Source organism: Prionailurus viverrinus, chromosome E1 (genome assembly GCF_022837055.1).
Source record: "Prionailurus viverrinus isolate Anna chromosome E1, UM_Priviv_1.0, whole genome shotgun sequence".
NCBI classification, from domain to species: domain Eukaryota; kingdom Metazoa; phylum Chordata; class Mammalia; order Carnivora; family Felidae; genus Prionailurus; species Prionailurus viverrinus.
The window spans coordinates 28,284,648-28,310,556 of record NC_062574.1 but is presented as its reverse complement, the minus strand read 5'-3'; the positions used below and the strand labels follow the sequence as shown (position 1 = coordinate 28,310,556).

Genomic DNA, 25,909 nt, shown 5'->3' with positions numbered 1-25,909 from the left:
CACAGAAGCCTCTTGGTGACCTCTTACACCTGAAGCCCTATGTCTTCCACCCTCCACCTTGCTTGGCTCTGGCTACAGACAGTGTCCCGTCAGGATCTTTTAGCATACCTTTTTTTCCAGCACAGTGGCATAACCTTTCATTTGCCTGGCTCTGCTTTCTGTCCCACATCCTTCCTTCACACACACCAGGGAAGTTGGCCAAGACATGGAAAATAATTTGGCTTTGGCCTTGAGGTCTCTCCCTGCCTTCCCAGTGAGAGGAGTATGAGGGGGAAGGGGGTCCAAGGAAGGGAGAAGAGAAATGAGCATGGAAGTTGATTTTCCTGTTTAGATTTCTCAACTGTCATGTCTTCAACTATGATATTTCTCTTCCTCTATCTCAGATGATGTCTTTTTTCATAGACTAACCTTTTACTTTTGTTTTTAATTTATTACAAAATACATCAGTCATTGAAAAAGCAGTATAATGAATACTTGTGTGCCCATCAGCCCTCTTTAAAAATCAATGATATGGTTGTTGCTAGGGGAAGAAGGAAAAGGGAGTTGGTCTTTAGTGGGTATAGAGTTTTAGTTTTGCAAGATGAAATAGTTCTAGAGATCTGCTGTACAACAATATGAATATACTTGTCACTACTATGTACTGTATGGTTAAAAATGGTTTAAAACAGGGGTGCCTGGGTGGCTCAGTTGGTTAAGTGTCCTACTCTTTTTTTTAATGTATTTTTTAATGGATAAATAGTAAATAAATAAATCCTATTTATTTTTGAGGAAGAGAGAGAGACAAAGCATGAGCAAAGGAGGAGCAGAGAGAGAGAGAGAGACAGAATCTGAAGCTGTCAGCACAGAGCCTGATGTGGGGCTCGAACTTCTGAGCCAGAAGATTATGACCTGAGCAGATGTTAGCCAACTAGGCCACCCATAATTGTCCTATTCTTAATTTCGGCTCAGGTCATGATCTCACGTTTCTTGAGTTCAAGCCCCCAAGTTGGGGCTGTCAGTGCAGAGCCTGCTTGGGATTCTCTCTCTCCCTCTCTTTATGCCCCTCCCCCACTCTCTCTGCCCCTCCCCTGCTCTCCCTGTCCCTCCCCTGTTCTCTCTGTCTCTCAAAATGAATAGATAAAAACTTTTTAAAAATGGTTAAGATAATAAATATTACACTACACGTTTTTACCAGAATTAAAAAAAAATATATCAATGATACATTTTACTCCAAACCCATCATGCCCTTTATATGCCTGAAAGGGAAGATTTCTGGCTGGCTCAATGTTCTCCTCGAATTACAAAGAGGAAGACTATGGTTCTACTCGGGATCATAGAAGTGTAAGAACAAGATCCCATCGAGGGTTAAGCCATTTGAGAACTCCTCTTGGAAATAAATGAAAGTGCCCAGGAGAATCTTGGCCAGAGAGGTACTTATTCATACCTTGCCTTTTTTTCTAGAGTTAGCTTACAAAAAGTACATTCAACAAGATAAAAATTGTTAGAGGAATCATAAAAGGACAGAGGGAAAGACTGGGGAAGTGTGGCGGAGACCAAAATTACCTGGTCCAGATATAGTCCTCTTCTGGACTGGCCTAATTCAAGAGGAGAGTATCCAAGAGGGTGTCCATAAGACCACCTAGGTGGCCTCTCAGGCAAAGCTCCAGAACCACAATTTCTCTTAGGAAGCTTCAAGTAGATATGGAGGGAGCAGCCAATCTGAGATGTTCTCCCTGGTGTGTTTCTGGAATCCAACAAGTGAAGAACCCATGCCCACCTGTGAAATCTGAGGGGCCTGTCGAGAACATGATATAAACAAATGATCATTCCATCTCATGCCGTGGGTGCTTCCTGGGGCTGGAGCCAGAATCTCCTCAAAACATATTTTGGTTCAGGGGCACCTGGATGGCTCAGTCAGTTAAGCATCCAATTCTTGATTTCAGCTCAGATCATGATCTCACAGTTGGTGAGTTTGAGCCCCACATCAGGCTCTGCGCTGACCATGCAAAGTCGGCTTGGGATTCTGTCTCCTTGTCTCTCTCTGCTGCTCCCCTGCTCCTATGTTCACTCTCTCTCTCAAAATAAATAAATAAACATTTTTTTAAAAGGTATTTTGGTTCTATACCACCAAACCTCATGAACACTCTAACCCCCAAAGCCCCTCATCAGCCAACAAAGCTGCAGGTATTTTTGTCTGATGATTTACATTCAGGGTTAAAGCTCACAATGAAGGGGTTAATCTAAGATCTGGAATCTCTCCAGGCAGCCTGGGGCACAGCTGTGGGCCCAGGGGAGCCCTGAGCTTTGTCACAACTTTCATTCATGTGCTCCCATCAAATTGGCTCTTTGAGGAAGGGTAGAAGCCCTTGCTGGTTTCTGAAGGGAGGAGCTGAGTGCCTGCTTCTCAGGCATGCTCCCCGGATGCAATACATCCCCAGGGGAAGGAAGGAGGGGAACTCCAAAGACCTGTTCCAGGTTTGGTAACAGCATTTCTCACACTTGTTACAAGACAGGTACAGGATCTCAGGTCACAGGCTATCAGGGCAGAATCAGACATCCTGTATCAGTTGGCCCTCACTTGCCAGGACAGGGGCCCAGAGACTTTAAGTAACCTGCCCAATGTCACAGAGATAGTTGTAGGAAATGCAGAACTTTAACTCCAGATCTCCTGACCCTGAAGCCTGAGTTCTTTCCCTTCCAGCCCTGCTTCTTTCCATGTCTCCCAATAGCAGGCATGGGTCTGCACAGATATTGATGCTAACTTAAGTTATTGTAGTTTCCCCACCTCTACTCCAATATTAGGGCATCTGCTGTTCCCTGGGCTTTTTATGCTTTACCATCCCTTTCTGTGACTCCGTCCCTCCCATGGGGGCTCTACAAGGCTCATATCTGATCCTGGGTCTCGTTTCAGCAATGCAAGCCCTCCATCTCTCAGTCCTCTTAGCTTTCCTGACCTTGCTTCAGGCTGCAGCATTGGCCACAAATGGTAAGTGTCTCCATATTGAATTCCTGGGGCTGCTGTGACAAAGGATCACAACTGGGTGGCTGAAGACAACAGAAATGTATTCTACAGTTCAGGAGGCTAGAAGTCCAAAGTCAAGGTGTCAGCAGGGTCCTAAAGTCTCTAGAAGGGAATCCTTCCTTGCCTCTTCCTGGCTTCTGGTGGCTCCAGCAATTCTTGGTACTCCTTGGCTTATAGCTACATCAGTTTAATCTCTGCCTCTCTTCACATACTTCTCTGTGTGTATCCTGTGTGTTCTTTTGCTATAAGACCACCAGTCATTGGATCTAGAGCCCACCCTATTCCTGTATCTTTATGACCTTATCTGAATTAATTACATCTGCAAAGATCCTATTTCCAAATAGGGTCATATTCTGAGACATGTATTTTGGGGGGACACCATTTAACTCACCACACCCCACCTCCCATGCTCCAGACCCCAATACAAGTGAGAACAAGAATTCCTACCACTCCTTCTCTACCTCAGGGCCCTGGTGATCAGCTAAGCCCTTTGATGGACACTTACGTGTCTACCTCACCAAAACCCAGAAAAATCCCCACAGCCCAGTAGCCCAAGCCAACCTGAATGGTCACACACCTTAATCCCTTCCCTGGGTATTCTAGTGGACCTCTGAAGAGCAATTCTGACATCTTATCAAGGATCAGAGAGCATTCTTCCCATTCTATTCTTTTTCTCCTTGAGGATTCTTGTGAATGTTTCCTAATCTCAATCTTCTGCCTGCTTGGATTTGAGGGGTGAGGGTAATGGCTGAGAAAGAGGGAGACAGAAGCAGAGGGTATCTCAAAGGAACGGTGTCAGATACTCTGCTCCTTGTCCCTCCTCCTCCAAGCACGGGCCACCACGACTGCTGCCATCTCTGATGCTGTGAATCAGGTCAAGGTCCAAGTCAACAAGGCCTTCCTGGATTCCAGGACCAGGTACGTGAGACACAGACACAGCGTACTTCCCTTGCTATGCTTCCGGTTAATGACGAGCACATCTAGGCCAGCCCTGACAAGCCAGTGAGAAAGCAATCATCCAAACTGTGCTGCCACCACCCCCCAACTCTGAGTGTGTGACAAATAGGAGTCTTAAAATCCTTAGCCTGTAAATTACCTTGAAGAGGATGCCTAACCTAATCCTGGAAGCACTTTCTTCCACATGGCTGGATGTTTCCTTGGGTCATGCATTACAGAGTCTCAGAAAGCCTGTTGGTAGAATTTCTCCATTCATTCAACTAATATTGACTGACATAAGCCCGGTTCCCTAGAAGAAGAACCTGAGACATGGATTCATGGGCAGGTGACTAATTAAGAATTACTCTTGGGAGAGCTGTAAATGAAGTGAGAGGGCAAAGCTGGAAAGGTCAAAGAAGGAAGTTAAGCAAGGATTGGCTCAGTAATCACACAAGAAGGGTACAGGTGTGAGCCGTCAGCAACTACACCCAAAGCAGCTAGGGGGCGCAGCACCCCAATGCCATAAAAAGATCCAAGGGCACTTGGAGACCCCACAGCCCACCAGCAGAGTCAGCCACCCTCGAACCACATGTTAGGGGCTGGGATCTTTGAAATAAGCAATGAAGACTGGGTCCCAGCTCTCGGGATGCCCATCAAGCTAGAGGCATACAGACAAGAATAACCACTGTGTTGAGCAGAAAACAACCTTATTCCTTCCTCTTGCTGTCCCTTTGCACTAGAATTGGGGCTTCCTTCCTCCTTGGCCCTTGAATGACTTTTAAGCAGTTCCATAACTGTTGTTTTGACTTTTAGAAGACAAGAGATACTCCAGCCACTTCTAGTCCCAAGAACAGTATCCTTTCAGGAATTTAAATGTCAGCGTAAGAAGACAAAGCCTAGAGCTTCCTACATCCCTGGGCTCAGAGCTGCTTTATTAGGTTTATAATGAGAAATGGAGCACGGTCTGCTAGTTCCTCCTTCCTGGGCTCTTCCCAATCCCCCAACACAGGTTTCTGACTCCTCAGGGTTAAGCTGGGGGGTGGGGGGGTGGAGGAGAGATAGCAAAGGGCAAGGTCTAAGTCACCTCACAACTTAGTGCCCTGAAGGGGTCAGAAGGTCTTCCCCACCTTGGGCACTTGTTGGCTGTCTCAGAGATTCTGCTGCCAGCTCCCTGACCCAGAGAAGTTTCTGGCCAGTAGCTTACAGCTCCAACCTTCAGTACAGAAGCATCTGGCTCACTTTCTCACCTCCCCACACCCTCTTGAGCCAGGTGCCTTTTAAGCAGGCTCCAGAAGACTACAAGCTTCACCCTGCTGCTGGAGGATATACAGATCCCGTGCAGTGTGGCCCTGTCTGGCTTATTCTATTAAGTGCGTGGTGCCAGCCTCCACTCCTGTAGGCTCTTTGGGCAGGTATCAGCCACTGGCCATGACTCTAGCCCACCTCTTAAGTCCCTTATCACTAGAATTAAAGCACAGAGGAAGCCCCATGGTGGCAGTAGGGAAGTACTTGGTATTTCAGTAACTATCTCCAAACAAAAATTCTCTCTCCCTCCTTAACTTCAATCCTTTTATAGCCCCAAGGTAAGGATACAGTAAAGGCCACAAAATCAGTGTTCATTACCTCCTTTGCAAGCTGTGCACTGACCAGCCATGCTTTGGACTTCATTCCTACTGGTTAGTTCTTGGACTAGGGGCCTCATGGAGACATAAAGAATCACACATAACCATCTTGTTACACAAACAATCCAATGAAGGAAATAAACAAAGCGATGGTTGCTACTCTAGGCCCAGGGATCAGGGAAGCCTGATGGAGGATGAGAAGCAGCCAGCCATGTAGAGAGCCGGGAGGATAGCATCCCAGGGACTGGGAAGGACAAAGGCAAGGGTGCTGAGGCGGGAAAGAGCTTAGGGTGCTCGGGAAACAGAAAGAAGCCCAATGCTGGTGGAGGTGGTAGACAGGGAGGAGCACACCGTGCAGGTAGGCCAGAGAGGTGGACGCTAAGGGCCATAGAGTCAGAAAGCAGATTAGAGGTTGCTGGCGGAGGAGGGCAGGGGAGGAATTGGAAGAGACTGCTTAATGGGTATAGGGTCTCCTTGGGGGGTGATGAAAATGTTTTGGAACTAGGTACAGGCAGTGATGGCACCACAATAGGAGTGTGTGTGCAATAAGCAGATGGATTCTTCCATGTCCCAGGGTAAGCAGAGTGCCATGGTCTGCTTTTCACTCTAAGTGCGCTCCAGCAGCCCTGCGGGGAATAGACAGCAGGGGGTGGAGAGAGACGGGGAGTGGGGCAGGGCCCTGGTCAGGAGGCTGCTACAGCCGTCCAGATGAAGGCGACGGTGGCTAGGATGAGGGTGGAGGCCTGGAGATGGGTAAAGACTTCTTCCCAAATCCTGGCTGATCCCACGGAGCCCAGCCCTGAGCAAAGCAGGAGGGATCCCACATTCAGGCGGGGAAGCACGCAGAGCCCTGGAAGGCCCAGCAGCGCACCTTGTTTATTGGGTGAGGGGCCCTTTGGGCCCTGGCCCATGAGGACGGTGGCGCTGACGCTAACACGTGTGTATTCCACGCCAGATACAGCTCAAGGAGCTTTACAGTCCTTCCTCCCCCAAACCGTATGAAATGCTAAATTGAACTACATGAAATAGCTTGTTTTTGAGGTCAAAATGATCAAATAGCATGGCTCAACGAAATGTCGTTATTTCATTTTATGGATAAGGAAGCTGGGTACAGAGAGGTTAAGTAACTTGCCCAAGGGCACATAACTAGTAAGTGGCAGTCACAAGTCAAACCAGCCAATGTTCAAATCTTGCTTCCTAAGCCCCAACTCCAGGTGAGTGCGGGCCCATAGAACTTTCCGTGATGGTTTTCTGTATCGGGGCCATCCAATACAGGAGCCAGTAACTACGTGTGGCTGTTGAGCACTTAAAATGTGGCTAGTTCCAGTGAGGAACTAAATTTAATTTAATTTTAATGAAGTTCCATTTAAATAGCCACTTGTGGCTGGAAGTTACCATACTGGACAGTGTAGCCCTCCTGGCCACTGGGCCACGCAGTCTCTTGCAACAGCAGCAAAAAGACAGTCTGGCTTACTGTCTTGGGTCTTTTTAATTGAGGCTGGAGGAGGCTGGTCGGGGGTAGGCCTGCCAAGTAGAGCGCAATCATCCCAGTCATCCTTGTCCCTGTCCCACCTGCCCAGGAAGTCCCTCAGACTGAGACACCATGCCCCCTCACCCTGGAAATAGTTAAGAACCTAACCTATAGATCAGGCCAGCTGTTGCAGCCAGTGAACTGTACCCCAAAAGCAGAGCTGTCTTTTGTGAGAAGCTGAGCAACTTCCAATGTTTCAGAGTCTCAGAGCCATAGATATCATCCCACGGAACCCTTCCTCTCACATGTGTGGAGACTGAGGCACGGGGAAGGGGTGGTGGATTCTCATGGAGGCACTTTCCTAACACCACCTTGCACTCAGTCATCTCTGTGTTTGTCCCAAACTTCTTAGTAGCAGGGATTTGGGCTTCTCCCTTTACACATGGGAAATTAAGAATAAAAAGGCTGAACATCTTGCCCCAAAAATGGTCAGCAAGAGGCTGGACGCTACAGCCCACGTTGAAGCAAACTCCACACTAACTCCAGGGCTAGCTGTAGTTAAGGATGTTTCCATGGGAAGAACTGAAGGCCCCTAGGCTTGTTATCTCTAGAATTCTCTTGTTATTTCTAAACTCCTACATGACAGGAGTTCCTCAGTCTGAGTCAGGACATCCTGGGCTTAGGTGTTTTTAAGTTTCTCTAATTAATTCTGACCCAGCCAGCACAGCTACAACCCTCTGATTCTAATTCAGGAAGCGCTCACCTCCATCTGCCTGCCCTTTCTCAGAACCAGACCCAACAAGGCTTAAAGACACACTGTAGCTTCCTCCTCCCAGAAGAGATTTTCCAGAGGCATCAGAAAGGAAATGAGAAAGATTCTGAGAGCGCGGGAGTGCTTGTCTCCTGCCCGCGCTGCCGCCACCCCCTGTGGCTCCTCCCCAGACACACATCCCTTTACACCCCTTCTAAAGCTTCAGAGCTGGAGGGCCCAGTCTTGACTCTCCTATCGCTCTCCATTGTAGGCTAAAGGCCGCCATGAGCTCAGAGGCACCCACCACTCGACAGCTCTCGGAGTACCTCAAGCATGCCAAAGGCCAGGCGCGCACAGCCATCCGCAACGGGCAGGTGTGGGAGGAATCCTTAAAGAGACTGAGGCAGAAAGTGGCCTTGACCAATGCCACAGGTACAGAAAACCCACTGACCCTCTGATGGCGGGAAGGGGCCATGACCCCGCAGGAGTGAACAGGAGTCACCAAAAGCTGTATCCCCTATTAGGAGCACCTCCTTGGCTCTCCCTGCTCAGATTCATGGGCTTGCAGAGCAAGGAGGGGCTGAGGGGACAGCTGTGCCAGTACGGTTTTGTTTTATTTTGTTTTGTTTTGTTTGCAGAGAAAGGAACTCAAGCCCAGCAAGGTCACACTGCCAACTCCAAATAAGGGGACATTCATGCTCTTTGTGTAATGCCATCTGTAAAGCCTCTGTCCAGAGGAAGTACTAAAGTCAACAAACATGGGCTCCCTGTCCCAAACCACAGTGTCACCACTACTGTGCTTTATGTCTCCATAAAGGAGACATGTAAGCCACCTGTATCAGGGGGATTTACTGGGATTATGTCACAGGAGATGAGATTTCCATCTTGTCTTGCATAATATGGAGCTGAAACAATGAGGTGACGGATTGATTGTGATCTCCAACCCGTCCACTCCCACCCCTACCAAATGTCACAGCTTCTGGAGGGTCAGGGAGGGAGGGGCTTGGTCCCAACCAGAGGAAGGGGCTGCAAGTTCTTCCTGGGAAAACAGCAGGTCCAGGAAGATAGCAGGCTTAGGACTTGAGCAAATTCCAAAGTTCCAAAAGAAGGAAACTGGGATGAGGTAGGGAGAAATAGGGATCACTTTAGACTCTGAGACTCAAAAGGTACAGAGGGTTGAACCCCTGCCCCTGCCAACCTTCACAGATGGTCCCCTGAAGAAGCCCCATAGAGCAAGATTCCCTTGCTTCTCTTTCATGCAGGCACCAGGATGGATCACAGACTGCTTTAGGAGGTTAGCAGTTCTCTCCTTTCTGTGCCAGCACGGGAGCCTCTGCTGCGTAAAGCCCCACTATGTTACTCCACCCAGGACCACAGCGCCCCTCACTTAAAAATTACCTGTCCCGGAGCACCTGGGTGGCTTAGTCGGTTGAGCATCTGACTTTGGCTCAGGTCATGATCTCGTGGTTCGTGAGTTCGAGCCCCACATCGGGCTCGCTGCTGTCAGCCTGTCAGCACAGAGCCACCTCTTCAGGTCCTCTGCCCCTCCCCCACTTGCCCTCTCTCGATAATAAACAGTTTTTAAAAATTACCTGTATCTTCCCAACATCTTCCTTATCTAGGTTCCTGCTTGCTTGGTACTTTAGATGTCAGTGAAGCTTTAGAAGAAGAAAAGCAGTCTTATCAGACTAACTCCTACTAACATGTGCTTAACCTTCTCAGGGGTATTTTCGTTCTAAAAGAAAGATCTGTTGATTCGAATGCCCTGATTAAAAAAAAAAAATCACTAACAATGCTAGCAACTTTCACAGTTACTACCTGTGTGGCCTTGGGCAAGTCCCTTGAGCGCTGTGGTCTCTGTTTCTCATCTGTAAAATGGGAATTAAACCTCTTACCTCAATGAGTTGTCAGGATTAAACAAGAAACCACCTGAGAAATGCTTACCTAAAACAGACAAATGCATTCCCAGAAAAGTAAGTTCCCCTCTGCTTTCGGTTTCCTGCCTCCCCCGCCGTGCCTCAGAATGGAGAAAGAACTCGGCCCCTCTGGCGTCCCTTCTGTTTCAGAACCTAGCCTGGACTTGACTGCACTGTCTTGGGAGGTGGGCTGTGGTGCCCCCGTTCCTGTGGTGAAATGTGACAAGGACAATCCTTACCGAACCATTACAGGAGACTGTAACAACAGGTGAGGGGGCACGGGCAGTTGTCGGGGGCGGCCCAGCTAGGGGCTTTGCCGCTTGGCCATTCCCGGCAGAACCCCCGCTGCCTCCCCCTCCCGGGCCTGCGGCCCACCGGAACCCGTTCATATTGGACCCTTCCCGAGCTTCCCCGTCTTCCAAAGGGGCCGCCGTAGTCCCGCGCCTTCAGAGCGGACGCAGTTCAGCGACCCCCCTCCCCGTCTGAGAGGCGCCTCCCCCGCGCCCCCTTTCCCTCGGGCGGAGTCCCGCCCCTTCCCTACGGGTCCCCCAGGGCTTTGGAGAAGCGGAGCCCGGAGCGCGGGCCGAGGCTGAGGGCGCGTTTTGCTCGGTTTCAGGAGGAACCCCGCTCTGGGCGCCGCCAACAGGGCGCTGGCGCGCTGGCTGCCCGCCGAGTACGAGGACGGGCTCTCCCTGCCCTTCGGGTGGACGCCGGGGAGGACGCGGAACGGCTTCCCGCTCCCGCCGGTGAGGGCGGGCCCGGGGTGCGCGCGAGCCCCGAGCGGGAGGGTGCGGGGGGAGAACCCAGAGAGGACGGGAAGCGCCCCCAAACGCGCACGGAACGGAAGAAGAAATAGGTGGGAGGGCAGAGGTGCGAGGTGGGGCCCGCAGCCAGGGAGAGGTGGAGACTTGGACGGGCTCGGGCCGTGCTCCCCTAAGTGCCACTAGAGGGCAGCGGAGCCCGGAGCCCAGCCACGTGGTGGTCACGTCCCAGCTGCCCATAGGCCAGATACCCTGGGGTCTCCCAGGCAGATGGCCTCCCTGCCCCATCCTGCCCGCGCTTACCCCGCCCCGGCCCCTGGGGTGCATCAGCTGTTGTTTGCCCGGAGGTCCTATCTGTTGGCCTCTTCTGAGTTGGCAGCCCCTCCCCCAGGCCCCCTCTCCTCCTCCCAGACACCTGGCACCTCCCTGTCGCTTCACAAGCAGCCTGTCTTTGTTTTCCCTTTTCCATAGTGGAAAGGGCACTGGCCTTGCAAGCCATCAATTCCCGCAGACGTGTGTTCAGTCCCATCCCTACTATCCCCTTTTGTAGCTGCAGGCCCGTTGGAAATTGGCCTCACCTCTCCAGTGTCCTCACCTGCAGAAAAGGTGTAATGCCACCCACCTCACAAACTTGTCATGGGGATTAAATGTACCTGTTATACCCTGGGTGTTCAATAAAACTGCAGTTGAATCTGACTCCTGAAAGTACTTTTTCCTCCAATCCTTCCTCCCCTTCTGTCTCCATCTGTAGGCCCGCGAGGTTTCCAACAAGATTGCAGGCTACCTGAGTGAGGAGGGTGTTCTGGACCAAAACACGTCCTTGCTGTTCATGCAGTGGGGTCAAATTGTGGACCATGACCTGGATTTTGCCCCCGACACCGAGCTGGGGAGCAGCGAGTACTCCAAAGCCCAGTGTGACAAGTACTGTATCCAGGGAGACAACTGCTTCCCCATCATGGTAGGCCCCTGCAGCTGTTGGTGACAAAACCCCTGCCTCCCTGACGTAGCAGGGTACCTCATGGTAGATCTCGAATGCTGATTTGACAGCTTCCCAAGCCTCACACATCCATTCATTCACTCATCCATTTATTCAATAAATAGACATTAATCATCTACTCCGTGCCAGGCATGGCACTAAGCACTGGGGATTCAAAGGTGAATAAGACACTGTTCCTTTCCTCAAGGACAAAGAGCCTGTGTGGGAAATGGACAAGTAACCACTAATGGTGAAATTGGGAAGCTCTGGGGAGGGGCGGGTCGTCTATGTGCCTGGCCCAGCAGCATTGGCATCACTTGGGGACTTCTTAGAAATGTAAAATCTCAAGCCTCATCCCAGACATTGGGAAACAAAATCTACATTATACCAGGATCCCTAGGAGATTCGTTCTATACACAGTGAAGTTTGTAGAACGCTGCTGTAAGTCATCGGGGTCTGGGACGGCTGCTCCCAGAAAGAGCTGCAATTTGATGGATGAATCAGAGTGAGAGCAGGGATTTGTGGGGATTTCCAGCAGGAAGAGAGAGGCACTTGCAATGGTGCCCCATTTTTTTCTTATTTTACAGTTAGATAGTGATTTATTCACTCAAACAAATCAAGGCTCTGTGCTGTGGTGTAAAGAACACGGACTGTGGAGAGAAGTCAGTCTAGATCTGAATCCCATATATTTCCCTTCCTGTTTACAAGTTCTGGAACAAATTACTTAACCTTTCTGAGTCTCGATTTTCTCACCTGTAAAATGGAACTGAATTATCTACCTTACATTTTTTGAGGACCAAAGTGAGATAAAGTATGCATAATGCATAGCACATGTTAGATCCAAAATAAATAAATGGTAGCTGTTTTTAGTAATTTTTTTATTGTTTATTTCTTTTGAGAGAGTGCATGCAAGCAAATGGGGGAGGGGTCAAGAGAGAGGGAGATAGAGAATACCAAGCAGACTTGGACTCAGGGGCTCATCACAGTGTTCATTGGGGGGAGGCTTAATGGAAGGGGGGAGTTTGTGAGGGAGGACTCATGCGGGAAGGGCTCAATGCTGGACTCGACCCATGAACCACGAGATCATGCCCTGAGCCAAAATCAAGAGTCGGTCGCTCAACTGACTGAACCCCCCAAGTACTCCGTTCATAGTAGTTATTAACAAAGCCTTTCCTATTTCTTGTCCTGCTTCCCTGTCCAGGGATCTCAGGACTCCCTCCCCACCAAAAATTTGGAACCTCTGCTATAAAAGAGTGAATGATTCCCCTCAGACCTTTTACACAGTGGAATGTAATGAACTTCAGGACATTGTGGCTCAGGATGTATAGTGTCAGCAGGAGGCATCTGGAATCAGTGTCTGGTCCCAGGGTCCCAGGAGGGCTCCATCAGCATCTTTGCCAGCTGCATCCAGACCCACCCTGGGGAGAGGTTGCCAGATCCCAGCTGTTCCACCTCTGCCCAGTCACCCACCCCCCAATCTCTCTGCAGTTCCCTCCCAATGACCCCAAGGTGAAGACTCAAGGGAAGTGCATGCCTTTCTTCCGAGCTGGGTTCGTCTGCCCCACTCCACCTTATCAGTCCCTGGCTCGAGATCAGATTAACGCTCTGACCTCCTTCCTGGATGCCAGCCTTGTATACGGTCCTGAGCCCAGCCTGGCCAGCCGCCTTCGAAACCTCAGCAGCCCGCTGGGCCTCATGGCTGTGAACCAGGAGATCTGGGACCACGGACTGGCTTACTTGCCCTTTGACATCAAGAAGCCAAGCCCCTGTGAGTTCATCAACACCACGGCCCAAGTGCCCTGCTTCCTGGCAGGTGAGTCCAGGCTGGGAACAGAGGGGCCCAAGGACTGGGAGCAGAGAGAGACCAGAAAAACTTCAGGAGGCTGCTAGGTAGCTTCCAGAGAGGCTTTACTGCTGCTGCTTTCCGAATGCTTTCTGGAAACATGCACACCAAGCCCCCACTGCCTCTGGCACTGGTCCAGGACTGGTAGAAGGGCCCGGATGAATACAGAATCTAAGAACATGTGTTCACCATCAAACAAACAAACAAACAAAACAATTAAATCCAGAGAAGCACAAATAAGAAAAACCTACCACCCACAAATGATTATTGTTAACATTTTTAATGCCCACCTTTCCAGGTTTTTTTAAATCATAGATACAGTTCTACATTGTTTTACATAATTCGGGTTATACTATCAGTTATGTTCTATAACCTGATGTCTTCACTTAATGTATTACATCATTAAATATTCTCCAGCATGATTTTTTTTTAATTTTTTTTTTCAACGTTTATTTATTTTTTGGGGACAGAGAGAGACAGAGCATGAACGGGGGAGGGGCAGAGAGAGAGGGAGACACAGAATCAGAAACAGGCTCCAGGCTCTGAGCCATCAGCCCTGAGCCTGATGCGGGGCTCGAACTCACGGACCGCGAGATCGTGACCTGGCTGAAGTCGTACGCTTAACCGACTGCGCCACCCAGGCGCCCCGTTCTCCAGCATGATTTTTACTGGCTGCCTGATATTCCCTGACATACATTATCATGATTTATTTTCTCAATCCTATTTAGAAACACTTAAGTCATTTCTAGTTTTCCTGTTTTTTTTATTTTTATGTTTTATTTTTTTATTTTAATTTTAATTTTAATTTTTACTTTATTGTTTTTAGGTAATGAATATCCTTGTTGATGAATCTTTGCACTCATTTAAAAAAAATTTTTTTTAATGTTTGTTAATTTTTGAGAGAGAGCACGAGCAGGGGAGGGGGGAGGAGAAGAGAGAGGGAGACACAGATCAGAAGCAGGCTCCAGTCTCTGAACTGTCAGCACGGAGCTCTATGTAGAGCTTGAACTCAGGAACTGCGAGATCATGACCTGAGCTGAAGTCAGATGCTTAACCGACTGAGCCACCTAGGTGCCCCTGGACTCATTTTTAATAATTTTATTAAGATAATTTGTTAGAAGAAGAAATTTTAGATTAAGAGGAATGCATATTTTTAAGGCTTTTTATAAACTTGGCACAAGGCCCCTGCTCCATACAACCTGTGCACAACCAAAGCCCCCCAATTCTGTTCATTCTGGGGGCCTCATGTCCTCCTGGTCCTCTTTGCCTTGGGCTCCTGGAGGCCTTTCCTCTTCCAAAAATCTACTCTGTCAGGATAACCCCCGCCCCCGCCCCACTCACCTGGACATGGCAGAAAGCCAGTCCATAGGCCCAGATCTCTTGGGTAGATCTCTTCGATTCTGTGTTCACACATATCTCACATCAATCCAGATACAAAACTGAGCCCTTTCCTGTTTTCCACAAAAATATCCGGTAAGACCAAGCATTTGGGAATTTAATAGACTTTTCCTAAAGATTAGAGGACCCAAGAAATCCCCTTGTGAACACCTGGTCTTTTGCCAGTTAGCTGACCTCCTATCCTGTCACTCTCTTCTTTCCTTTCTTCCAAAGGCCCCCATCTCTAGATACTTACATGGACAAATTCGACCCTACCTAGGAACCTGCCCTCAAACTCCCATTCATAAAACTTTTCAAAGTTTCTCTCCACCAAAAGCCCTTATCTGTTTGTACGGCCCCATCTTAGAAGGAGTTGGGATTGTAATTAGCAAAATTTTCCTTTTTCATGTCATCTGTAGTTTTTTTTTTTTTTAATTTTTTTTTTCAACGTTTATTTATTTTTGGGACAGAGAGAGACAGAGCATGAACAGGGGAGGGGCAGAGAGAGAGAGAGACACAGAATCGGAAACAGGCTCCAGGCTCTGAGCCATCAGCCCAGAGCCTGACGCGGGGCTCGAACTCACAGACCGCGAGATCGTGACCTGGCTGAAGTCGGACGCTTAACCAACTGCGCCACCCAGGCGCCCCTGTCATCTGTAGTTTTGAGCACAGTCTTGTGCAGTCAGCCTTCTTATCCCCGTTTTCACAGATACAGGGACTGAGGCTTAGAAATGCCAAGTAACTTGTCCAAAGTGACCCAGCTAAAAATCATGTGTGTGGAGCTGAGATTCAAACCTCTGAATCCCAACCCCCATCCCATTCCACTTGACTTCCCTTAGGTTAACTGGAAGGAGGGGCTTAGGAGAGGGTCCCTTGGGGGCACTATCGTGTATTTCTTTCTGCAAGTTACTGGGTTTTGGGGCTACTCAGGGGGAACCAACCTTCCTGCCTTCTGGACTTTCAGGAGATTTCCGAGCCTCCGAGCACACCTTGCTGGCCGCTTCCCACACCCTCCTTCTCCGAGAGCACAACCGACTGGCCAAAGAACTAAAGAGACTCAACCCTCACTGGGATGGAGAGAAGCTCTACCAGGAAGCCCGGAAAATCCTGGGAGCCTTCATGCAGGTACAGAAGCTCAGGAGCACTGCCTCCCTCACCCACCTAGCTTCTGCCCCCCCCCGCCCCGCCACCCCTGCTCTGCCCACAGCCACCCTCCAGCTACCTCCTCTGTGTTCCGCACCTCCTCTTCCCTTCTCCTCCGCTGCTTCCTTCCCACTGTCTCATTATTTCAGCCCTCCTTCTTGTTTCTTTAGCTTCTCTGCCCCAAAATGAATCCCTGAACTCAGAGTGTTGGAGAGTCATTTGTCTGTTGGTCACTCAGTGTGCCTGCCCAGATGCCACCATCACTGGGACCAAAGGCTCCGTATCCCCTGGGACTGACTGTTGCAGAGCTCTTTGGGTTATTTCAGTTGGACTGTCTTCTTTTTCAATTCTCCGCACCTAAGCCACATGTCACAGGCAGAGTCCATTGCTATTGTAGATTGGCTGATTGACTAACTAGAATTAACTGTGCACGTATTTTTTAAGCATTTTATTTTGAAATTATTATAGGTTCTCAGGAAGTTGTTAAAAAAAAACAGTACACACACCCAACCTCCTCAGTGTTAATGTTTTTGCATAACTATGGTACAACATCAAAAGCAGGACATTAACATTGACACCAACCAAAGGTCTTATTCAGATTTCACCAGATTTAAATGCAATCGTGCGTGCGTGTGTGTGTGTGTGTGTGTGTGTGTGTAGCACTGTGCAATTTTATCACATGTAACCACCACCACCACAATAAAGATACTTCACTCTCCCATCACCTCAGGACTCCCTCCTGCCCCCCTCTGATAGCCACATCCACCATCCCCCTTCCCAGGTCCCTATCCCCTGACAATCACTAATCTGCTCTTCATCTGTACTGTTTGGTGAATGTTACATAGATAAAACCATGCAGTATGTATCCTTTTGAGCCTGGCTCTTTACATTCAGCATAATTGCCCTGAGGTTCATCCAGGCTGTTGTATGTGTACAGTCCCTTCCTTTTTGTTGCTGAGTAGTATTCCCTGGTTTGTTTAACCATTTACCCAGTGAAGGACATCTGGAGAGTTTCCAGTTTGGAGCTATTATGAATGAAGCTGCTATAGACATTCGTGTATACATTTCTTCATGCAAGTAAGTTTTCCTTTCTCTGGGAAAACTCTGCCCAAGTGCAGTGGGTCATATCGCAAGTCCATTTCAAGTTTTAAAAGGAACCGCCAAACTATTTTCCGGAGTAACTGTACTATTTTATGTTCCCACCAGCAGTGTATGAAACATCCAGTTTCTCTGCATCCTGGTCGTGATTTGTTGTCATTGTTTTTTTATTTTACTCTTTCTGATAGGTATGTAGTGTTATTTCATTGTGGTTTGAATTTGCACTTCCCTAACGGCTAATCATGTTCAACATCTTCTCCTGTGCTTATCTGCCACCTGTATATCCTCTGCAGTAAAATACCTGTTCATATATTTTGCCCATTTTCAGATGGATTATCTTTTAATGTTAAGTTTTGAGGGTTCTTTATATATTCTAGATACAAATCTTCCATCAGATATGTGACTTATATTTTCTCCCAATCTCTCATTTTCTTAACAGAATCTGTTGCAGAGTAAGAGTTTTTCATTTTAATGAGGTCCAATCAGGACACATTTTTTTTTTTCTCTCATGGGTTGGGCTTTTGTGTCAAATCTCAGAACTCTCTGTAGTCCTAGATCTCCAAGATTTTTATTGGGTTTTTCCTAAAGGCTTTATACTTTTATGTTTTCCACTTAAGGCCATGATCCATTGGGGGTTAATTTTTGTATGTGTGAAGGTTAGGGTGAGGCTCATTTTCTTTGGCCACAGGGTGTCCAACTGTTCAGCACCACTTACTGAAAAGGCTATCCCTCCTCTAGTGAATTGCTTTTGTTCCTTATCAAAAATTTTTTGGGCATATTAATATGAATTTATCTCAGAGTTATCTATTCTATTCTGTTAATCTATGTGTCTATTCCTATACCAGCACCACAGTGTTTACTCTGGCTACACAGCAAGACTTACCATGGGGAACCATGATTCTTCCCACTGTATTCTTTTTCCAAATTGTTTTGGCTGTTCCAGGTCTGTCCCTTTCCTATATATTTTTAAATAAGCTTATCTACATCCACAAAAAAAAAAAACCTTGCTGAGATTCTGATAGGAATTGTATCAAAACTATAGGTCAATATAGGAAGAATTGACATCTTAACAATATTGAGTTTTCTAATCTGTAAATGCAGTGTGCCTAAGTGTTTAGGTTTTCTTTGCTGTACTTCATCAGCATTTGGTAATTTTTATCATACAGATCCTGTACATGTTTTGTTATATTTGTACCTGAATATTTCATTTTCTTTGGGTAAGTCATAAATGGTATTACATTTTTTCTGACCTGCCACTTGCTCTTTATCAGTGCATAAAAATGTAACTGATTTTTATATGTTGACCCTGGCCTTGCTGAGCTCAGTTTGGGGAGTTCTTCTTGTAGATTCCTTAAGATTTAAAAAAAAAAAAAAAAAAAGATTTTCTATGCAATCATGTCATCTGCAAATAAAGACAGTTGTATCTCTCTTTTTGTAATCTATGTTTTTAAATGTTTTTTTTTCTCTTGTCCTATATCAGTGGCTATAATTTCCAGTACTGTGTTGAATAAGAGTGGTGAGAACTGGCATCCTTGTCTTCCTAATCCTAGAGGGAAAACATTCAGTCTTTCACCATTAAGTATAATGTTTGTTGGGGTGCCTCAGTTGGTTGGGTGTCTCAGTTGGTTAAGTATCTGACTCTGGATTTCAGCTCAGGTCATGATCTCATGGTTCATGGGTTCGAGCCCCGCATTGGGCTCTGTGCTGACAGTGCAGAGCCTGCTTGGGATTCTCTCTCTGTTCCTCCCCTGCTTGTGGTCACTCTCTCTCTCTTCCTCTCTCTCTCAAAATAAATGAACTTTAAAAAAGTGTAATGTTTGTTGTAAATCTTCTGTGGATGCTCTTGATGAGGTTGAGGAAGTTCCACTCCATTCCTAGTGTATGGAGAGTTTTTATCATGAACAGACGTTGAATTCTGTCTAAGGTCTTTCCTCATTAATAAGACTTTTCTTCTTTAGCCTATTCTGTTTGCTTCAGGTTTATTTTACTCTTCCTTCTGGTTTCTTTCAGCACTTGGAAAATGCTATGCCCCTTCCTTCTGGGCTCCATGGTTTCACATTGGTGTTCATTTGTAGATAATGTGTCGCTTCTCTTTGGCGATATTTAAGACTTTGTGTTTAGTTTCCAGAAGTTTAATTGTAATGCATCTTGGAGTACATTTCTTTGGGTTTATAATGTTTGGTATTCATTCAGCCTCTTGAATCTGTAAGTGTATGTCTTTCACCAGTTTGGGGATGTTTCTAGACCTTATTTCTTCAAATTCTTTTTTAGCCACCCCTTTCTTCTCTATGTCTGGGACTCCATTAATAGGAGTGTTAGCTCTTTTGTTATTGTCCCACAGAGCCCTGAGGTTCTGGTTTGTTTGAGGCGTTTGTGTGTTTGTTTTGTTTATTTTCTCTCTGTTGCTTAGATTGAGTTAATTCTACTGATCTGTCTTTAGTTCTACCCTGTCATCTCCACTCTACTACTGGGTCTTCCTAACAAGTTTTAATTTTAGTTAGTATTTTTCAATTCTACAGTTTCAGTATTTTTTTTATAAATTCTACTTCTTTGCTGAGATGGTCTGTTTTGTGTTTCAGGGTAACTTGTAATTGATTGTTGAAGCATTTTTATGACAACTGTTTTAAAATCTTTATCAGATCATCTCAGTACCTGATTCATGTAGGTATTGGCATCAATTGATTATCTTTCCATTCAAACTGTGGCTTTTCTGGTTCTTGGCATTATGAGTGATTTTTTAAATGATGTCCTAGATACTTTAGTTATTATGTTAGGAGACTCAGGATCCTATTTAAGTCTGTTTGGGTTTAACATGTATGTCTGGGATACTTTTGTGGGCTTTAGTTCATATGACAGGTTTTTTTTAAAGTTTTTTTTTAAATTTATCTTTGAGAAAGAGAAGCGGAGGGGCAGGCAGAGGGACAGAGGATCTGAAGCAGGTTGTCTGCTGATAGCAAATAGCCCAACACAGGGCTTCAACTTACAAACCTGCTAGATCATGACATGAGCCAAAGTCGGACACCCAACTGACTCAACCACTCAGGCGCCCCCCCCCCCCCCTCCCGCCCCATGACAGTTGTTTCCTGAGCCTTTTCGGTGCTATTCTGGTCTGCTTCATTCTTTCTGTGCCTCTGGGGTTCACATTCAGTGCCTACTGATGCAGTCTGCAAGGCAGGAAGGCCCTTTCCTGGCTGCCTTCTGTTGCCCAGCAACCTTCTAGGGGAGCAGCAGCCACTGCACCTGGTCTCTTTATGGCTGTTGTGTGAAGAACAGAGAGATATGGGGTTTCACTGCTGCCACCATTGCAGGCATATCAGACCATCCACCAGCCTGAGTTGTGGACGGCTCAGAGCTTGGGTGGTGAAGTAGGTCTGGGGGCTCTCCACTAGGTTTCTGCTGGGTTCCCCCATCCCAGTCCTTTGGAGAGAAAGAGCAGGCTCCCTTTGGCTCCTTTTGTGTATTCCTATTGGGGGTTCCAGGTTGCCGGGCTCTCCTGCACTCAGTCTGGGGGCATACAGGAACTCACTGTGCTGTCATTCCTCAAGTCCTGAGGTCGTCAGTCAGTCCACCTTCTTTCCAGCTTTGAAAGTCTATTTATGTTGTCTATGGAATAATTTCCAGAGTGTTTACATATATTTAGTGTGGAAGATTAGGGGGAAATGAGTCTCCTCCATCTTGTTCTGGGACCAGAAGCCCCAAGCACTTAGTTTTAACCATTAAAGAGAGATATCTCCCTTTATTTCTTCTCAAAAATTTCCATAATTCAATATTAATTTTTAAATTGGATCCAGAAATCTTGCTGCTGGAGATGTTTGTAGGAAATCATCCAAGGAATGAAAAGTATCTACCTAAAGATGATTTGAGTTAAGGTTTTATATTGGTTTGTTTGGGCTGCCATAGTAAAATATCATAGACTGATTAACAACAGGCTTAAACAACAGAAATTTATTTTCTCATAGTTCTGGAGGCTGCAAGACCACGGTATCAGCAGGTTTTGTTTCTCCTGAGGCCTCTGTCCTTGGCTTGCAGATGGCCGCCTTCCCTCTGTGTCCTCACATGGTCTTTCCTCTGTATGTGTACCTTCCTAGTCTCTCTCTCTCTCTTCTGATAAGGACACCAGTCCTAACTGGATGAGGGCCCCACTCTTATGATCTCATTTAACCTTAATTACCTCTTCATAGGCCCTATCTCCAAATACAGTCACATTAGGGCTTCAACATATGACTTTGGAAGGGACACAATTCCATCTATAACACGAGTGGCCAGCAGAAAGAGTGTCATGATCAATTAGCAATGTCTGCTATGGTCACAGGAAGGGAAATGGGCACATATGCTATCCATTTGCCCTCCTAGATTTTTGAACACTCATCCCTCTCAGCTGCAGCTTCCTCCAGCCTCACTCTGTGGAGATTTAAGTGTTCTCTTACCCTTTCCTCATGATATGTATCCCCACCCCCTCCAGATTATCACCTTCAGGGACTATCTACCCATTGTGCTCGGTGATGAGATGCAGAAGTGGCTCCCTCCATACAGAGGCTACAACCAATCTGCTGACCCCCGAATCTCCAATGTCTTCACCTTTGCCTTCCGCTTTGGCCACTCGGAGGTCCCCTCCACCATGTCCCGCCTGGATGAGAATTATCAGCCTTGGGGTCCAGAAGCAGAGCTTCCCCTGCACACCCTCTTTTTCAACACCTGGAGGATGGTCAAAGAGGGTACGTCCTTTTGGGGAAGCACTGTCACCGGGCAGTCTCACTCTGTGGCCTGCTTCTAGGGAAGCCTGGCGTAGAAGCCAGACTCCAGGCACTTCCCGCGTGACCTTGGGCAAGTGAATTCATCTCATTGAGCCTCATTTGTAAAATGGGAACGATGGTACCTATCTCACTAGGATATACAAAAAATTAAGTGGCATAAATGTGAGAGCACCCCACAATGGTTCCTGACACACAGGGAGTGGTTGATATATATCAGTTATTATTCTTTCTCTCCTCCTCTGGCCTCGAAGGTGCCTGGGCTTTCCCTGCCTCAGGCTTCTCTGACCCCTGTACAAAGAATTCATGAGCTTGGGAAATAAATTGCTCTTTCCTGCTCTCCTCTAGGGCTTCCTACCTCCATCACGTGCCAAAGGTGGGCCCCAGCTCCCCTTTACCTTGGGTTGGGCTGTGTCGCAACTGGCTTTACCTCAGGCCTCACAAGTCAGGGCCATTCTCTGTAGGCCTCCGCCACCTCTTCTCATACTTCCAAGTTCCGGGGGGGAACATATGGAAGGAGAAGGAGCTGGCTTTCTGAGCTAGAGCTCCAGAAAACTTCTGAAGCTTATAGGCAGGCCATTGCCCCAGTAATGCCTCTGTCTTCCCCACCCCAGGCCCCAGGCAGGCAGTCTGGACTGCCCTCCAACCCCAGCATGCCCTGCAGGCTGCACCTGGCTCTTCTCTCCCGGCCTCCAACCTGTGATGTTCAGCTGGCCCTACTTTTACCTGAGAGGAAATGTCTGGTGGAGGGGGAGGGGCCAGCAGTGGAAGATAGCTTCACGCTACCCACATCCCCAGGACGGCCTCTGGCTCTCCTTTGCAGGTGGAATTGACCCTCTGGTCAGGGGCCTGCTGGCCAAGAAGTCCAAGCTGATGAATCAGAATAAAATGATAACAGAAGAGCTGCGCGGCAAGCTTTTCCAGCCCACTCACAAGATCCACGGCTTCGACCTGGCCGCCATCAACATACAGCGCTGTCGAGACCACGGGATGCCCGGTGAGTGGGCCTGAGGTCCTGCCTGGCCCAGGGAACTTTTAGCTTCTTTCTAGGGTTCCTGGGGACTCTCTTCCATTAACCCTAAGGATCTGACCAATTCTAAAACATAAGGCAGAGATAGCAGTTTTTAAAATTCATTTTGTTCATCTGTGAAATGGCGTCTTCCATTTTCCCTAATGTGGAGACAAGAGAACATATCTGATACCATCTTGGAGCTCCTCAAATGAAAAAGAGATCAACAACTGACTTGTAAAACCAGTTTAAAATCCCAGAAAAGTCACAGACCTAGAGCAGCGATGATAAAGATAGTATATGTCTAGTGCCGATTCAGATGACTGATCAGTAGGGCCTGTGTTGAGATGAATCAGGAGAGGAGAATAGAGGGGCTCCTGGGTAGCTCAGTCGGTTCCAGCATCCAACTTGCTGTTTTGGCTGAGGTCATGATTTCATGGCTTCATGGGTTCAAGTTCCGCATTGGGCTCTATGCTGGCAGTGTAGAGCCTGCTTGGGATTCTCTCTCTCTGCCTCTCCCCCATTCATGCTATCTCTCTCTCTCAAAATAAATAAACTTTAAAAAGAGAGAGAGAGAGAGAGAGGACAATAGAGAGAAACCAATGACTATCGGACCTTTCTTTTATACCCATGAAAGGCAATTTAATGTAGTAATTAAAAGCCAAACTGCCTGGGTTCAAGTCCCAGCTGTGCCATTTCTAGTTATGTGACCTTAGGCAAGTTACTTAACATCTCTGTTCTTCAATTTACATATTTTTACGGCGCTTAGAATAGTGCCTGGACCCATAGTAAGCACCACATAACCTGCTAGCCCTCTCATGCCTGAAGTACCACAAGTGTAAAACAATGGATCCCTGCCCACCCCGTCCCAAAGGCTAGGAGTCCAGACTTTCTGGGGCTGATGGAGCTGGGGCAGGTATGTCCCCAAGGGGGGCTGTGGTGAGAAGCTCCTGGGATGAGACAGCATCAGCCCCTCTGCCCTAGGGTACAACTCCTGGAGAAGCTTCTGTGACCTCTCACAGCCCCAGACACTCAAGGAGCTGGATGCTGTGCTGAAGAACAAGAGGCTGGCTAAGAAGTTACTGGATCTCTACGGGACCCCTGCCAACATCGACATCTGGGTTGGGGCGATTGCTGAGCCCCTGGTAAAGAGGGGCCGAGTGGGGTCTCTCCTGGCCTGCCTCCTGGGGAAGCAGTTCCAGCAGATTCGTGATGGAGACAGGCAAGTGAGACCTTGTGAGGAAGGCAGGGGTGAGCAGACCCTTCTGCGATGTGGACAAGTCCTGTGTGAGGACTAGTCCAGACCTCAGAGTGTTCCCAGTGACCTCCTTCCTTCCCCTTTGGCACAGTGGGGAGGGAGGGGCCACCGCCTGAGCTGTGTGGACAGACCCTGCTTCTGTCTCTGCAGATTCTGGTGGGAGAACCCTGGGGTCTTCACTGAGAAGCAGCAGGACTCTCTACAGAAAATGTCCTTCTCACGCCTTGTTTGTGACAACACCCACATCACCAAGGTCCCACGGCACCCATTCCAGGCCAACAACTACCCTCAAGGCTTTGTGGATTGCTCAGCCATTGACAAGCTGGACCTTTCACCCTGGGCCTCAGTGGAGAATTAGGGGCCCAGATTTCCCAGCCCCCCACACTGTGCAGTTTTGCTCCCGTTGGTCCATGATGCCATTTCAGGCAAGTTCAGTGACCCCGTCCCTTAGAGCTGCACACCCCATCTGGGCCCTTCTATTCAGCTGGGTTTCTTGACACTCACCAGATGCACACCTCGCTCAAAGCCAAGGCCAGCACCTCTGCCTTTCCAGCTCTTCCACCTGAATCCCACTGTTTCCATGCCATCTGCTCTGTCTGTGGGATGTCACCCATCCTCTCCCTGCGGCAAGTCTTGACTGAGGCCATGGTCTTTGCACTCTTAACTTTCCTCCTCTCCTTTCAAATTAGATTGTGAGCTCCTTGAGCCAGAGACTTCTGTCTGCTTCCCAGTGTCCCCCGTGCCATCAAGCATGATGCTCAGCACACAGCAAGGGCTCAATAAACATCTGATGATTGACTGATGATGGTGGCAATGACACTGTTCCCTTCCAAAAGCAGGCCTTGGGACCACTGCCAAATAAGCAACTAGATGTTTACAGTGCAGACACGTCTTACCACTAAGATGTGTGCACGGGTCTGTGGGGCGAGAAGGCATGGTTTGGTGAAATTTCAGAGTTCTCTAAGAAAAGTGGGAGCCAAGGGGCTCCTGGGGAAAGAAGCAATGGCCGTAGATGAGGGAGAGGGTTTGAAGTGCCATCAAGGGGTCAAACAGAAAGGTTGTCCCAGCCTGGATAATCCTACAGCTAAAGTTGATTTTCCTTTCAGAAATCCTTCTGGGAAATACCTCCTTCTTCTAGGGCAGTCCTTGGAGCCTGTGAGATCTCAGAAGGGGCATGGCCAGAATGTTCCTTGTACTGCTGCCCAATACATGTTCATGTGTTCTTTTAAAATGACCCTCCGGGTAAGGTCAGCCCAGTCAGCACCTCCAGATCCCCTGACTGGTGGAGTGGATGGAGCCACCCTGTGGGAGGAGCCCAGGACCCCGAAGACTTGGCTGCAGTCCTGGCTCTGGCACTCACTTCTTCAAGCCCTTGGATGAGTCTCTTTCTTCTCTGAGCATCCCTCTCATCATCAGTGAAATGGAGAGTAGTATTTCTCCTGCTATGGGAGGTCCTATTGTGGCCTGGGGCTCCTATGGGTACATAAGCCTCAGCATCCTGCACACCTTCAGGCTCCCAGCTTCCAGGGAAAGGGAGCCAGAGGGGCAGGGGAGAATCAACCAGTCTCAGATATAGGGCTCAAGTTCCAGGCAAGATTATTTGAGAAATACCCTCCTTCCCTTCCCTCAGCTCTGGCCCTGTCCTCCCGGTCCCAGCCATCTGATGTCCCTGCTCTTGGAAACTACATGAAGCCAGGACTGAGAGGGAGTCTACTCTCTTGAGGGCCTCTGAACCACCGTGCCAGGCAGCAGGGGTGCAGGATCTAGAGGCGCCCCATCATCTGGGAAGGACCTCCTTTCCCATGACACCTCTGTTCTTTCTCTCCCGCGGGACACAGTGTTTTGTTCCTGACACAGTGAACACGTAGCAAGTGTTTGCCAGAGCAATAAATGAACATAAGGGCCTGGGGACCACTGTTTCTGTTCTCTGGGGTGGCATGGGTGGAAGGTGAGAGGCAGGATGGTCTGACCTGGCCCGGAGGCTTCTGAGAATTGA

The 25,909-nt window shown here is 48.1% G+C and overlaps 1 protein-coding gene across 1 annotated transcript in view; it reads left to right on the top strand.

Annotated features, from left to right (window-relative positions):
- The window catches only part of LPO (lactoperoxidase), a 50,254-nt gene extending 25,551 nt beyond the window's left edge, over positions 1-24,703 (top strand). The window contains exons 2-12 of the mRNA XM_047831842.1: positions 3,832-3,919; positions 8,053-8,213; positions 9,848-9,965; positions 10,314-10,443; positions 11,210-11,416; positions 12,923-13,247; positions 15,619-15,779; positions 21,358-21,610; positions 22,470-22,643; positions 23,640-23,877; positions 24,064-24,703. Of these exons, the coding sequence (XP_047687798.1) occupies positions 3,832-3,919; positions 8,053-8,213; positions 9,848-9,965; positions 10,314-10,443; positions 11,210-11,416; positions 12,923-13,247; positions 15,619-15,779; positions 21,358-21,610; positions 22,470-22,643; positions 23,640-23,877; positions 24,064-24,271 (2,063 nt within the window). The 3' untranslated portion in view covers positions 24,272-24,703. The remainder of the gene's footprint in view (positions 1-3,831; positions 3,920-8,052; positions 8,214-9,847; positions 9,966-10,313; positions 10,444-11,209; positions 11,417-12,922; positions 13,248-15,618; positions 15,780-21,357; positions 21,611-22,469; positions 22,644-23,639; positions 23,878-24,063) is intronic.
- Positions 24,704-25,909: the final 1,206 nt, after the last annotated feature.